Below are 16,166 nucleotides of genomic sequence, written 5' to 3' on the forward strand. Positions count from 1 at the left end.
TTTTTCAGGTGATTCCATCACACCCGCTGCCGGCGCACATCCAGATTCCCACCCAGTACAGCCAGTTTGGACCGCTCAGTCCTGCCCAGGTAGCCGCCAGCAAACACGCGGCGCACTTTGCGCCCACCAACATATGGTATGGGGCTGAGTAGGCCGACGAAGGGAGTTGACGGGGAGAGGGGCGATGAGGAAAGACGCGGGACGAGGATGAGCATCCACCCAGAACCAAGAACCAAGAACCAAGAACCACCAAACCACACACCGCACACCACCACCACTGTTGTTATGATCTTGAGCTAGAGCCAGATCGAATGATTCAACGCTCGAGTGAGTCGAAAATGCCGGGATGCCGAGCCGAAATCAGACTTCTCTGTCAAGCCAAAACTTAAAGCTAATGATAGAATATATTTTATTCCATTCCCAGATCGTTTGTGGCCTCGGGCGAGGCAGGTGAGAATCCGGAGCAGAGCCAAGAGTTGCAGCAACAGCAGCAGCAGCTGCAGCTGACTCAATGCTGGTGGTTCATGCTGCTCATGCAGCAGACCATCATCCACAACAACTCCATGCTGCAGGCTGGCAGCGAGGAGACCGCAGCAGCAGCAGCAGCAGCAGCAGCAGCGACAGCGGCAGCAACAGAAACAGACACATCCTCAGACACGGCATCCACAACACGTAAATCACGCCGCCATCATTATTAAGCCAGTCCCAGTCCACGTCCCCAACCTCGTCGCCAGTTCTCAGTTAGTTTTTTCGAGATCCCGAAGGATCTCATTCACTGATTACCATTTCTCCTACTATTAATTTTTATTATTTTTTTAAATAATTAATTAATTAAAAATAAATGTACAGCACTCCTACACGCAGCTGGGTGTACAGTGCTCAGGCTAACTTTAGCAAGTTGTGGTATTAAGCACAGCGCCACTCCCACACCCACACCCACACACACACTGCAGCTACAGCTACAGCTACAGCTTCTTTGTCCTCGAAGTATGCAAATTGGAGGCATATCGAGTTATATTCTTTTTTTTTTTTTTTTCGAAACAAGCGTTTTATTAATGTGTGTTGTGTGTTTTATTGATAATTCCTCATAATATTCTCTATAATCCACTTATATATTATATACATGCATATGTAACACTATTATTATGAATACTATATATCAACCAGAGAGCGAGGAAACTAGAGTTTACGGCACGCCGACAGCTGCAACTTAGGCCAGCGGCCAGTAAGAGAAAGCTTCGAAATTCCCTAGCAAGTACCTCAGAAATTGAAAACTTAGCAGCAGCAGCAAAAGCAACTTCAAACAGATAAATAAACACATTGTTATGCAATTTGCCTTTTACACAAACAAGCAACAAAAAAACAAATTGAAAAGATAATGATGATGATAATGGAGATGAATATGAAGATGATGTAACGATGAACATTGTAAAGCAGGAGTAGAGTTAGAGGAGGTTAATAGAGAACCACAACAAATTGAATACCGCAAAAACCTTACTAGCAAACAAAAAAGCAAATAATGAACTACCCTAGGAGATATCAACAAAGAAAGCCTAACAATTACATAGCTCATAGACATAGACATAGAGGATAGAACAAAGAACGTTTTTTACACACTCGTAACTCACTCATAGGAATAGCCGCGAAAGAATTACAAATACGATTAACGATTACCAATTAACGATTAACGATTAACGATTAACAGATAACAATTCTAAATTATGTTTAACGAGCAACAACAAATAATTATAGGAACAAAAAGTGTACATAATACGCATACATATATCGATACTAAAACTAGAGCCCGACTAAGACCCGATTTTATCAGCGCAAGTTATTGAAATCAGGACAGCGAAGCCAGTTAGTACGTTTATCGTTTATCTTTTAGACTTCACCCTTCCCTGTTTTAGCCCCGTGTATCTGGGTCCCAGAACAAGATCTGCATCTTAGTTATACTTTCGCCGAGGGGAGCGCAGGAGAAAGTTTACTGAAGTACAAAACCAAACAGAAATAAGAAGCAATCTAGCAGTTTAGGCTTTTACAGTTTGCCCCCAGTACAACCCCTCGTTTTAGGCTTCCCCCCAGAGAAGAATCTGTAATATAGAATGCAATTTTGATATGTACAAACCTGGCTTACTTTAACACGCCCACTAAATCCTATATATAAAGTATAAACTAAATCTTGTTAAATAGGTTTCCTAAAGTATTTCGTAGTTAGACTTAAACTCTTAACTTGTCGCATATTAACTAACCAAGCAGCAGCAACTAATTTTACATCCCCTCAAGGTCGACTTATCAGAGATCTTGACCTCTTGACTTCTTGATAAATCGGCCTTCAGAGGCTGTCACTTCCTACATATATAAAGAATGCATTCTGATACTGATACAGAGCAGAAGTGAATCTAACCATCCTCCGCCCCCTCCTAGTTCAGCTGTGTACAGTTAGCGATTTCGGGATCGGGATCGGAATCGGAATAGGGATGAATTAACTCCGACAAAAGGATATAGCATATAATTATTGTGATGTAGTTTTTAACAAGCGCGAACGTTTTTGTCAGTGTCGTCGTCGTCGTTGGCGAGTAGAAATTACCTAAAATTATGAATAACCAATTGCGATACGGATACGGAATATGCATCTATATGTTAACTAATTAATGTGCAGGATTCAATAGCATTAGCACGACAACAAATCGTTTTTTTAACCAAGTAATTAACTTTTTAACAACCGAGAAATAACAGTTTTTGTAGTAGGAACAAGGAAAACCAACCGTAGCATGCATAGGCGTAATTAAGAAACGTTAGTGTTGTGAATATATACGAGTAAAAACAAAAACAAAAACAACCAACAAATATAGACAACTAGACATATAGACGTGGTTCGAGTACATTTATATTATGGATATATATATATATATTTTGTGTATAAACAATAAGGGCAACCAGCAGCTAACAATTGTAAATGTAATTGTGAGAAACGAAGAAGCACAGCTCGACGGATTTAAGATCGAAGATTGAAGATTGAAGATTCTTGTTTGAAGTCGAGGGAGAGCGAGAGGGAACCTTATCTAGATGATAGACACTAGACATAGATGTATTCAAGAAGTTCTTTTTTTATAGAAATTTTATGGACCATTCAACTAAAGTATATAGTCAAATAAGCATGGATATTGAATAACAACAGCTGTGTGTTTCCGATTTGTGTTTCTTGTCCTGCACCCGCTCAGTGTGCAACTTACATTATATATATATATTATATATTATATATGCTAGAAATCTGCGAGGGCAGATAACTTTTCTTCACTTTCTACTCAATGTTTAGGAGCATCAAAAAGAAAGCAAACCGAAAAGCAAAAACAAGAAAACAAATCAAGAACGCTTTAAATGTAACAAAAACGAAACGTTAATAGACTTATGAAAACAACATACAAATTAAATTTATATTAAACGACAAATTCAATTTATATATTACAAACGACAAATTACATTTCTATTTAAAAACAAAAACAAAAACAAGCAAATTAAACTTATATTAAACACACTCACACACACAGGTGGGCCGAGTCGGTAGCTGACTTTTGCGGCCCACTGTCGGAGGATTTGTATTTAAGAGGGGTGGGGAGATCCACACACACACACACACTATACATACGTATATAGTATATATATTTAAATGAGAAATGTTTTAACTGTGTAGCCTTAATATTTGTACTCGTCGTCCTCTCGATTTCCGACAGAATATGAAGATATACGATATACTATAGAGCGATAAAGCTGATCGGTGTTTACTAAATATTTAATATGTACTTGTTTAATCATACTGAGGATGAGTTGCCTTTACCTTACTATTTACTATTTACTATTTTAACCATTTAAATGTACTTTAATTTACTTTGTTTCTTCGCTTAACTTGTTTAAAAACGGAACATAGCCACACATATACCGTATATATTGCTTACTATTACCAGATTTACATATGCTTATATTTACTTATGTCCTACAGAATACAGAAATCATAAATATATATAAACATATATCTTAATTTTCGTTTTCTTCAGTTTTTTTGTATTACTTTATTTCCCTTTTTCTTAGAGCTTTTCAGAACAAATTAATCAAAAACAAAAACAAAAACCAAAAAAGAGATGATGATGAATAACAACAAAAACAACAACAACAACAACAACAAATACAACATATATCCCACCAAATTACAAAGGAGTAAATAACTTTTAAGTTTAAATCTAATAGTAATCGTAGTTACTGTGCAATGATATCGATAACGATTACCAAGTCAAAGCTATTGTGCAAATAATTTAAATTTAACTTTAGTGTTAGGGGAGCCTAGTAGTAGAAGGTCCCCGCAAGAGGCTAGCTTCAGCTGATTTAGATTTAGTTAAAGACCAACCAGGTTTCTGCAGATTATTGATTAATTTCGCACGCCCCGCCAGAGCCCTCGAAGATTAAACCCCTAAACCGCCCCACGAAGTTGTTTGATTGACCAACAATTGATGAGCTTTTACCGGAAAGTAGAGATATTTTGTTTTGCATTTACCAAGGCAGAGCAAGCGAAGCCGAATCGGAACCGCAAATTTCAAACCAATCTGAATTGGGCAGATTGACAGAGAGAAGAGGAGTTGACAAACAAGATTGATAAGAACCCGTCCATAATTAGATTTCTTTCGATAGAGCTGGACCTGAACAACAGCCGGAACACACACTTCGGACAGCTGGACAGCGAGATCCAAGCAGTTAGCCGGGGCCCTATCCGAATTAGCATAATGACACGGATACGGATCTGTATAGTACCGCCTTAGTAGGCTACCAGTAACTTAATTACGATATTGATATTGATATACTCTTCGTGTTTCCTTCACTTGAAGAACTTTCTAAATCTCTCTTAACAAATTGTGGTTCGGATCGACATTAGATGTTTTTAATACACACAGATTAAAATAGATTAATCTATGAATATATATATATATATATTCGCGGATATATTTTACTAACTAAGAATTATTTCCTAGGCAACGGGAGAGATATTAATGATAACCGAAATGTTGATGTGTGAAATTTATAAGACTAGCATATTTCCTACCTAACGAAAACCAAAAACCAAAAACCAAAAACAAAGATCAGACAACAATATACGTTATATATACACAAGAAATATGATAAATAGCAGCTAGAGCTGAGATCATACTCATAGACATATATGTACACGCTAGGACATACATACGAGTACGGCTAACGGCAAAGATATTGAATTTAAAATGATCGTACCTTTTTGCTGATTTCAAGACGAGCGGGAGATTGAAACGCCAGAGCGAATCGGAGTGATTGGGTGATGAAAACGTAATCGAAACAATATATGTTTTAATAGATCAGAGGAGCACTTTTATGGGATTTGCTTTTTATATACGACATATACGGAAACATAGATGTACTTGCAGCGGAGGCAGCCCGTGCTTTGGGCGATTACGCGTTTCAGATTAAAGAATTTAAATATTTTTATATACTCGAGCAGAGACTACGGATATCCATATACAGATATACAGATACGTGTATATTTAGCGAAAATAGCGAGTAGAGGCCAGGCTTTGCATTCGATTACAAAGTGAAGAAGGAAGGGAAGAGAAGTAAACCAAAGACGGATAATCAAACACTCACAGACACATACACTCACTCACCCATTCACACCACTAGGATATAGGGTTTGTTTTGCGTGGGCACCAAGTCATATTCATATGTACGACCTTGACCCCTTGTGTACCTACTAGCATCACGATTACGAATCCCCGACCTCAAATTTGATCAAGGGATCCCTGGGTTAGACAACAACGAATTGCTGGGCAAAGTGCAACCAGAAGCTCCTGTCCCAAGTTAATGTTTTCGATCGCCAACGAAGAGGTTTGACCTTGATGTTCTTCTAAATGTCTAAGTCAATCCACAATCAACTACACTAGAACACAGAGGCTCATCAATACTGCATCTCCACACGGACTCACCAACGCTTTATGAAGAACTACTCATTAAACTCACCACAAACTCAATTTAAATTCACCAACTTCTCAAACACACCTCACTAACACCAACTACTCAAAGTATTCACCAACACTCGACACCACACCCAACTCTAATCGTACTTTATCGACTTTTTTGTACTCTACTAGTATCTCTATGAATGTGTACTGAATGTTTTTACTTGGTGTCCTCTCTTACGTAGTCTTAAGGAAATCGAAACGGAAATCGAAGGAAACGAAAATGAAAATGAAATGAAATTCAAACTTATATCAAAAACCAAGCACACCGATACATTTAGCATTGTACTTGATAAGCTATCGATACTAGCGTTAGATGCGAATCAAAATATATATATAATATGTAAACGCGAAGTAATAAGTATATCTCTCTCTGTCTTAATCGGATATGCGTACCTTTTTGAGGGCCCCTCAGAGATAGGAGGCCGGCCGGCTAATTTATCAAATACACTTAATCGTAGCCATAGTGAGTAAGTTGAATTGAAAGTCTCGAGACCAAGCCGAAGCAAACTCAAATCCAAATCGAAATCCAATCAAACTAAAAAAGTGAAACAATGAGCCGCAACGTTTGTATTTATGTATAGAGTTCCCTCCCTAACCAACAGTTAAACCTATAACAATCGAGTTCCGATTTCACGAGATTTAAGCAGCAGTTATGCAGAAATACAAATAAATATAAATATAAATATGAAGATAAAGATAAAGATAAAGATAAACTCAAGTTACGTCAACTTAGTGGCAGTGTAAACGCGTCTAGATAATTGATAGATATGATTAAGAACTTTTGACTTTTATGGCTGTTTAGAGATTTTATAATACGTCTATATCGATATAGAAACTATATATATATATACATACATGAGATAAATAAGCCCCAACATTTTCGTAACTTATTTACATACTCTGACACTATACACTACACACTACCCACTACACCCTCCACACACACACTCTATATACGACTAACTAACCTTAGTCTACCAATGATTTTCGGCTAGTTCTGGCTTGCAAGACCCCTCCCAAACCCATTTGGGTATGGGGGATTGCCTGTAGTCTGTAGCCCCGTAGAGGGAGAGAAATCGAACATTGTGAAATTTAGTGTCTTTACACTTTAAAGAGAATATATACAAAGCGGATTAAAGATTAATTAAGAATTGTGAAACTCGAAACCTAACACGAACGCAGATACAGATACAGATACAGATACAGATACACCACTCACAGATGCAGATGCATATAAATTATGATAATTACATACTCTCGTACATATGCCTAAAAGGATAAACGTGTAGTAACCTACAGCCACAACAACAACAATTACAAATAAATGTCTATATATGAAACGAACAAGATTTAGTATGCGCGATATGCGTATATCATTATATACTTAATGTATTTGTGTATATAAAACAACGCTATCAAAGTAACAAAATTACAAAAACATACAAATGAAAAGAACAAAAGGAAAGAAACAAAAACGTCAAGTAACAAATACAAAACACAAAATTATCAAAAAAGATTTAATCAGCCTTTTAATATATATTATAGAAAGGGGATTTATTTTGAAACATTCCTGGCAAATCCTCAAGTACAACTCCTCTACTGATCCACTCAGAGCTCGATCCAGAGATCCAGCAAATCGTGTCTGGAAGCTAAGTAGGCAGTGGCCCCAAGTCAGTTGTCTAAACTCCTAACACCCTTTGAGCGTTTCCAGACTGGCTAGACTGTTTGGCTCCCATAACTGAAGGTATTACCTAAGAGCTCTCTCCATCAACCGAGGAATACCAGAGACCAGAGTGAGTATCTCGTGAAATCGCATTGCCAATGGCTTACTCGCTTTTCAAGTTCGTTATGGGCCAGACGCTGTCGGAACCGGTGGTCACCAAGGATACAGCCCGCAATGAGAATGCCAGCTATGTCGTGGGCTCCAGTGCCATGCAGGGCTGGCGCGTGGAAATGGAGGATGCCCATACTCACATTCTATCATTGCCGGAGGATCCGCAGGCGGCTTTCTTCGGGGTGTACGACGGGCATGGAGGTGCACAGGTGGCCAAGTGCGCGGCCAAGCATCTCCACAAGTTCGTGACGGAGAGGCCGGAGTACCATACCAACAACGTGGCGGTGGCCTTGAAAAGGGGCTTCCTGGACTTCGATCGCGAGATGCTGCACAATGGATCCTTTGGAGAGCAGTCCGCAGGATCTACGGCAGTTGTGGTGCTCATTCGGGAGCGGCGCCTGTACTGCGCCAATGCGGGCGATTCGCGGGCCATAGCCTGTGTTGCGGGAGTGGTTGTGCCCTTATCCTCGGACCACAAGCCTAATAACGCGGGCGAGACCAGTCGGATTTTGGCCGGCGGCGGATGGGTGGAGTTCAACCGGGTCAACGGCAATCTGGCCCTTTCTCGCGCCCTCGGCGACTTCATTTATAAGAAGAACACGCACAAGAGTCCCGAGGATCAGATCGTGACTGCCTGCCCGGATGTGGAGATCCGAGACATCAACGAGGACTGGGAGTTTGTCCTTCTCGCCTGCGATGGCATATGGGATGTGATGACCAGCGCGACAGCCTGCCAGTTTGTGCGTTTGCGCATTTCCCAGGGTGTTCAACCCGAGACCATTTGCGAGGATCTCATGAACCACTGCCTGGCCACGGACGGTCAAAATTGTGGTCTGGGCGGCGACAACATGACCGTGATCCTGGTGTGTCTCCTTCACAACAAGAGCTACGAGGATCTGGTGCTGCGTTGTGGGGGATCGCACATGGCCCCCTTGGAATCTGTGGGCGACATCAAAGATCAGCCGGCCTTGAAAGTGGTGACTCCCTTTACCCAGGGAGGAGGATCGGACACTACGGCCTCGCGACTGGGATTCGGCTTGGGTCTAGCCGAATCCGAACCCCCAAGGGAAAACTAAAACTTCGTTTTCTCTTCGTTTTATGTTTATCGTTTAAAGTTTTTTCGATTTCCCATTTTACTCACATTCAGGGCATCAGAATAGTGATCCTCCCGTCGATGGTAGCCCAAAATTCGCAGTCGTCGTATATGATACTGTTGGAAAATGTTTTTCACCCATTTGGCAGATAAAATTTAATAAATGAACCAAAAAAGCGGGCAAAGTTAGGCAGTAAAGGGAGGTTCCTTAGTTCCAAAGAGGATCCATAGGATCCTCCCCAGAGAAAAACAGTTTCGTATTTGATTTCACGGCGATCAGGCGATCTCGTTTAATTCCTTTAGTGTGCAAATCTATAATACAGTTTAGAGCTACGTATACGTGTATATATATATATATATATATATCTTTTGGTGTATATGGTAAGTAAGAGTATATAAAGGTAGTATGCGTCTGCATCTAAGTCGAAGTATCTTTGGTGCGATTAGCTGTAGGTTGATTCGGAGTTAATCGAGTGAGTAAACGAAATGCAGTGGGTGCCTGTCTCTCGATAACTAGGTGTTAGATGCTAAGATATAATGAGTGATCACCCATCAACTTAAAATGAAAATATACAGGGTACTAAATGATATGTGGTAGGCGCTAATTAGAGTTAGAGATATGTCAATTATTGCACCACATGCGGCCGTAAAGTGCTTAAAGTAACGCCAGGCACAGAAGTGAGGGGATCGAGGATCAGGGATCGGGATCCCTTCTTCCTTCCGCCAAATGTGCGCTGAATTTAAAGATAAAGACTAGAAATTCTCTCGTGTTGGACCGACTCTCAGCCCAGAGGCAGAAAGCCGGTGCCGATGCCTTAATGCGAAGTGATTAATGGGGTTAGTAGGGGGCGTGTACAGATATATCTTTTAGTTCTTTATAAAATCATAACTCTATATGACTATGTGTAAGTTTGTAGCTTTGCTGCGGTGTTCGATCGGGGTTGTGTGCGCTATATCTCTCGCTCTTTGACCGATATCGTATGTGCTATAAAAAAATACTGGTTACATTGGTTTTTGTCGCTGTTCGTCTTGGCAAGTCTCTAAGAAGTCTCTTGTTACATCTAAGAATCTAAGTGAAGATCAAACGATCAATCGGGGTCGATCCAACCTTGTCTCTCTCTATATCTACTGTGTATAACCTCCTCTTCCTTGGAGTTTCTTCAGAAGAGAGAACTCTCCTTCTCGATAAGCTTTGCGTGCTTTCGTCGCTCTGGAATCATCTACTCTCTAATGGTATTTTAGCTCTTTTGCATTTTTATCACATATTCGTTGACTACAGTAAGAAAATGTCCTGGTTCAGGGTGGGCTTTGGTTGGATTTGGCTTTGGATTAAACTCTGGATTAGTGGTCTAGGTCTAGAAAAGGTCTCCTCGAATCGCTTGGGTAGTGCTCTTGCTCTCTTCGGTGTCTTTTGCTTGGTGTCCTGGCTAGGCTTTGACTGTGTCTATGCCACCATGGCGTAGTTCCTAGTCAGCTCGAAGGGACTCGTCTTGGCCGAGTGTGTAAAGTTGTTCTTGGGCGAGAAGTCAACAGGCTGTTCCTGCGTGGTGGCGCTGCTGACTCCTACTCCTTGTGCAGGCGTGGTCTGGGCCTGATAGTGATAGGGCAATGCCAACGGCAAGGCCAGTGGAGAATGCAGCTCCTGATACAGGCTGGGCATCCTGTGGGGCAGCACCGTCGGCTGGATCACGTTGATCCGCTTGAACTTCTCGTACTCCTCCAGGGCGGAAGCGGAGTGATTGTAAGGAGTGACTTCCGGCCCAGCTGGATATCCCTGAAAGGCCAGGGCCGCCTGCCTGCGCTCCTTTTCCTTCTGCAGCAGTTTGTTGGCCAGCGTGGACTTGGCAGAGTCTGGAGGAATACCCTGGAAAAAACCAGATGAAGAAGATAATAAATATATTTTCTACATCCAAGATCGATTTAGTAAACTCACCACTGTGGCAGGTGATCCAGGAGTCAATGCCGAGCTGGAGCCGCCTCCCACCTCGGTGTGCTGCATCTTGGGTGATGTGGGAGGTCGGTTACTGGATGTGGAACTAACCGATCCCGAGACCCCACCGCGGTTTTTCATGCAGGAGGACTCTTCGTGCTTGTACAGGTATGACTTAAGGGCAAAGGCCTTGCCACAACGGGCACAGGTGTGTGGCTTGGTGTTCGAGTGGGTCTGGATGTGGGCACGCAGGTTGCTCTTGTCGGCGAAGGCCTTCTCGCAGACGCCGCACTTGAAGGGCTTTTCTCCGGTATGGGTCCGGATGTGGCCCTGGAGGAGCCACGGTCTCGAGAAGCACTTTCCACAGAACTTGCACTTGCAGCCCTGGTTGTGGGTGCGCACATGCATCGAGTACGCGGGCATCGAAACGTACACCTTCTCGCAATAAGGACAGTGGCGCGCCTTCTTGTCCATGATTGACCTGAAAATATGACAGTTTGAGTTACTTTTGATCCAACTTTTGGCCAACTAACTTCCAACTTTACCTGTGTGTTTGTCTATGACGGGCTAGATTGGAGGATGTGGAATACTTCTTGCCGCACTCGGGGCAGATGTGCTCGTCCTCCAGCAGCAAGCTGGTGTGGAGGAAATCTCCCTGCTCCGCATGCTGCTGCTCTGATGAATGCTCCTTGTGTCCCAGGTGGTCCTCCGCGGATTGCAGGCTGGATGTGGAGCTGGAACTGCTGCTGGTGCAGGAGTTCGAGTCGGAGATGGTACAGCGGCGAAGTTTCCTGCGATCGAACACCTTGTGGCTGTAGTAGTTGGAGTCGTCGTCCGAGGAGGCATACAGACTAGCACCACCGATCGGCGGTGGCTTTGCCTCGGCTGTGATTATGGGACCCGCCGCCAGAGTGACCTCTGCCAGCTGGGTAAGATTGTACAGCTCCTCGGGAATCGGCGTGGCCTGCTGGTCCTTCGTCATGGTTATGGGGAGGTGGTGAAATGCCTGCAAGACATGGGGAAATTCCACGATTAATACAGCACGACTACCCCCGAAATATTATTTTAGAATGCGCACTTGGTGCGTCACTACATGGCTAAAATAGACGACATCATCGTCTAAAGCTAAAAATACGTGTAAACGGGAAATTCAAAACATTCACTAACATTCTTTGTCTGCCTCGTTGTTGATAATAATTATGTATTTCACACCCAAACTAGTCAATCTTATGTTTAGTTTTCCAATAGAGTTCATCACACTTTCCTAGTGAGAAATAACCAAATCAAATAGTTTGCTCATTAATTAGAATCATTTTAGCTGAAATTAGTGGTTTATCACGTCTTTGAAGATGCACAAAAATACACCAATAATCGAATTATTCGGCATGAGAAAGCCCCGCGGGAACGCACATCCACAGTGCGATCGTCGCCATCTATCATCCCACCTATCACAGATCTTGCCTTCCCTCCTTGTGCTTACGCCATAATTCTTGTTTGTTTATTTGAAAATGCATCAATTTATAATTAAGGACAGAGCAGAGAGGCCACGCTCGGAGTCTCAGATGTGAGCCAAAGTCGTCTGCATCATCATCATCATTGCCGAATAGGAATTATCGCACATGGTTGAGGGTGAGCAGAGCCCACGGGGCGTATGATTAACGTCACTGCATACTGCACGTTGCATATTGCATTCTGATTCTGATTCTGATTCTGGCACTTGTTGGCTGCTCTGTGGCTCGGTGGTGCTAGCCATCATCTTCGCCTTTTGCGTGGTCAAATAAATTGATGTCGAAATGAGTCCGCTTAATTTGTGCATGTTGTCGTGGCATTGATTAATCTCGCACGTAATTGGCGCATCGGAGAGTCAGGTGGGTCGTTGAAGTGAATGTGGTGTGTAAGGTATTCTATGGTCTTGCTTTTCAGACAAACATTAAAGGAAGATTAAACATCGTTTAACAATTTCTCCCTCTGCAGCGCCATCAAATTTTATATATCCCTCATCGCGCTCGCCGCTTTGTTTAGTTTTCTTCTTTGTTTCGCTGCCCCCCAAAAATTGTATAAATAATCGAACTCATTGAAGAATCTGGGAGGGGAAAACCCCTAACAGGGGGATTAAGATCGGCAACTCAGTGCGGTGTTTCCACTCTTGAGGAGGTCATGTGCAATACAGAACTGTTTTGGTTTTGCTCTTTTGCTCTTCATATATATTTTCTGTTTTGGGGAAGATGTGGGTGAGAATTCCCCCCGCAATACGCTCGCTAAACATCTGGCATCCGCCCCCGCCGACGAAATCTGCAACCTGTTGCGCCTTCTTAGCTGCCAATTTTCGGCTTCTCCTCGGGGAGCAGTACATCAAAATGTTTTTGCGGCAATTAAGCGGAATTCGTGCTGCCAAGGTGGCCGAAGGTGTTCGAAAGTGGTTTTCCATGAAGAAATTATCAGAACGCCCCTGCCCCCTTTGAGTGGGTGTGAGCGAAAGCCGCCAGACATCCATAACTTGTGTCTTGGCAATTTGCGGCCCATTTATTTATATGCCCCACCACCTGAGGCCCTGTTCCCAGGTGGTTGCCGAATACATTTTAAAATAGCACTCGAATGTATGCCATTTTCCACCTAATCACGTCATTTCGATACGAGTACCGCTGATTTCCATCGAACACGAAATACTTGAAGCCTCCGAAGAACAATATGCGTCTGAGAATTCGCCGGGAAAACAGCTGACAAATGATCGGTGGTCCTCCTCCATTCTGCCTCCCCTATTACCCTCGATCTCCCCCTCTACACCTACCTCCCCCAGAAGACACGGCTGTGCCATATTTCCGATGTCAGAATCACTTGGGACATACGAAATGTCGCATGTTTCTCTGACAGGCCGTTAATTAATTATTCCGCGGCCCCGTGCGATTGCAGATCGGTAATCGCAGATGACAGGAAGAAGGTGGCTAGGGATCGTCGATATACTCGTATGCCTTGAAGTCTAATGAAAAACATTGGGAGTCTCTCTTTGGTTTTAATAGGAAGAATATGGAAATTCGTGTTGAACATGATTCTTAAGTAAGTGACTCATTTCTGATCTTTTCCAAACATAGCTTCTACCAGTTAATTGGGGCAACTAAATATTCATATCACTTCTTTTTCCCGCAGTGTATTTAAGCTGCTTAGACTCCCCCCAAACGGATGATTCACTTCTGTGCCCCCAGCCCAATCTTGGGCATTCCATATGCCGAACAATGGGCCGCGGACCGGGTGAAATATTTAACTTTTCGCTTGCCATTTTCATTTTCGTGCCGCCGCAGATCTGCGCGAACTGCGTGGTTTCCATTCTCCGGTCTCCGGTCTACGGCAGTATAGACCGTATAGTCCGGGTCCGTATTTCTGGACTGGGGGAGAGTTCAAAGCCCTGTTAATGTACACAGAAGCCAAGAGAAATGCTGAAATGCTGATGGCCAACGGAGGTGCCTTCGGTGGCTTCGTTGGCCTTAACATGCGTCTTTCTTTCGCTTTCGCTCTCGGGCATCGGGCATCTATAAATACCTGATCCCAAGGGGCAGGAGGAGGCAGTGATCCCTTGCATAGTTTACATTTTAGTTCAAACTTGAAAACGCGAAGGCACAATAAACAAAAAACGGAGCGCCAGCCTCAACCTCTGGCTGTTTCCCGGAGTCCAGAGTCAATGCCATTCACCATATAGAACCCAAACCACCCCCACTGCGCTTCGAGTGAATTGTTTGGATTCGGGAATCATTTCTGTTTACCCCAGAACGCAGGCCCTCATCAATCGTTGCCTCAACTGCAGTTCCCGTTCACGTCGTTGGTTTGTTTACAGATCGGGGGGCATAAACATTTGGACGGGAAAGGACACAAAGGAGCAGAATTTACCTGTAAATCACGGCAGGTAATTGGGCCCGAACCGCGCGATTGATCAGATATATCTGTTGTTTTATGCGCCTAAATTGGGGTGATCTTCCGGGGGGGATCTACGCAGTTTTGCCAAGCACACACAACGCATTTACCACGGCTAGACAATGGCCAAACCTATATGCAGTCATACGGGAAGATACTATGCACTCCCGACCACTATTTCCCGTTTTCAGAAGCTCATTGCCAATGCAAACATTGCTCACGTAAATGTCAAAATATCAAAAGAAATAATAATATTAATTTAACAAGTGCGGTCCGCCTCGGTCCGGTTGGGGGTGCTCTACAAGGGGGGTCCGAAATGGGGATCGGAAAACGCCGCTCATTTGCGGTCACGCGAATCTTTTGGCCCAATTTGCCGAGCAGATTTTCGATCTTGTTTCGGTTCCTGGGCAAATAGTTATGCACGAGCGAGGTGTGTGGTTTATTGTGTAACCGAAAAGGTATCAAAGGTGGGCACGGGAATACGGAAAATGGAAAACTGAAGCATCAAAATCAGCACGGGGAAAGCTCTGGCCTTTTCCTTTCACTTTCCCTCGCCGTTCGTTCACTTTTTTGCCAACTCACCCCACGCAGTTCGAATAGTTTCGGGCAAGCGATCCACCCTCGTCGGTGTATCTCGTATATAGACGGATGATTCAGTTGCCGATGAGGAATCGATATTGAATATAACACACACAGAGAACAAGTTCCACGAATTCTATCACCCGCCAAGAGTTCGTTCAGTGCGGCGGCAATGGGTGTACTGTTGGTTTTCGGGGACCAGTAGTGATCCTCGGTAAGTGTCGAACCGATTAATTAGTCCCACGGACGGATTCCGCATCCGTATAGGCGAGCGCACGCAGCGAGATCCCAGGAAGAACTGAGCGCTTTCGCCTGACCACTTACAGTTTTTACATCTTGCGGCCGCCGCTGTCGGTTCTTCTGCCTCCGGCGGCGTCCACCTCAGCGTCTCCCATCCTCTCCTACGATGCTGCTGCCGTGAATCACACTGAAAGAAATTTGAGTAAATATAAACTGAAGCTATTTTTGTTATCGGTGTCAAATGCAAAAATGTTTATAATTGTTTTCGTTTGATGGTGAAATTCGGCTTAAGTATTCTTGACTTCTCCACTCCGAATTTCTCTCCGTGTACATCCGCATCCACTTCGAGGAGGTGACGAAGCTGACGCAGAACAGCAGACACAGAACGAACCGAACCGCCGGAGGGGTTAGATCAGGCGAGGGAGGTGGAGGAGGTCGACGTGGACGACAGCCAGCAGCTGTTGGCTGCTCTTCCCGAGGATCGTACGGAACGGATCGGAATCGGATCGAACATAACTCCGATACCGAACCACGACGCAACAGCACGGA

The 16,166-nt window shown here is 43.4% G+C and overlaps 3 protein-coding genes across 8 annotated transcripts in view; 2 read left to right on the forward strand and 1 right to left on the reverse strand.

The window, feature by feature from the left end:
• The window catches only part of LOC108104663 (homeodomain-interacting protein kinase 2), a 35,595-nt gene extending 31,556 nt beyond the window's left edge, over positions 1-4,039 (forward strand). For 4 of the 5 annotated variants that reach the window (XM_017210849.2, XM_017210852.2, XM_017210851.2 and 1 more), the window contains 2 exons: positions 9-327; positions 425-4,039. In XM_017210849.2, the coding sequence (XP_017066338.1) occupies positions 9-152 (144 nt within the window). In that variant the 3' untranslated portion in view covers positions 153-327; positions 425-4,039. Of the gene's footprint in view, positions 1-8; positions 328-401 lie in introns of all 5 variants that reach the window. The other variant, XM_017210850.2, reaches the window with a different exon arrangement.
• Positions 4,040-7,672: 3,633 nt separating this feature from the next.
• LOC108104636 (probable protein phosphatase 2C T23F11.1) lies at positions 7,673-9,146 on the forward strand. 2 transcript variants are annotated; one of them, XM_017210811.2, is made up of 3 exons: positions 7,673-7,691; positions 7,750-7,831; positions 7,881-9,146. In XM_017210811.2, exon 3 carries the CDS (start codon positions 7,887-7,889, stop codon positions 8,946-8,948), a length of 1,062 nt encoding a protein of 353 aa, XP_017066300.1. In that variant the 5' UTR covers positions 7,673-7,691; positions 7,750-7,831; positions 7,881-7,886; the 3' UTR covers positions 8,949-9,146. The 2 variants fall into 2 exon arrangements, with proteins under 2 accessions (XP_017066300.1, XP_017066299.1); XM_017210810.2 differs by lacking the exon at positions 7,673-7,691 and having other exon boundaries at positions 7,709-7,831.
• A 79-nt stretch (positions 9,147-9,225) lies between these two features.
• On the reverse strand, positions 9,226-15,723 carry LOC108104730 (zinc finger protein 628). The gene is made up of 4 exons (XM_017210967.1): positions 15,381-15,723; positions 11,441-11,901; positions 10,899-11,376; positions 9,226-10,829 (listed from the first exon to the last, which is right to left on the reverse strand). Exons 2-4 carry the CDS (start codon positions 11,875-11,877, stop codon positions 10,410-10,412), a joined length of 1,335 nt encoding a protein of 444 aa, XP_017066456.1. The 5' UTR covers positions 11,878-11,901; positions 15,381-15,723; the 3' UTR covers positions 9,226-10,409.
• Positions 15,724-16,166: the final 443 nt, after the last annotated feature.

Source organism: Drosophila eugracilis, unplaced genomic scaffold (genome assembly GCF_018153835.1).
Source record: "Drosophila eugracilis isolate 14026-0451.02 unplaced genomic scaffold, ASM1815383v1 contig_2088, whole genome shotgun sequence".
Lineage (NCBI taxonomy): Eukaryota > Metazoa > Arthropoda > Insecta > Diptera > Drosophilidae > Drosophila > Drosophila eugracilis.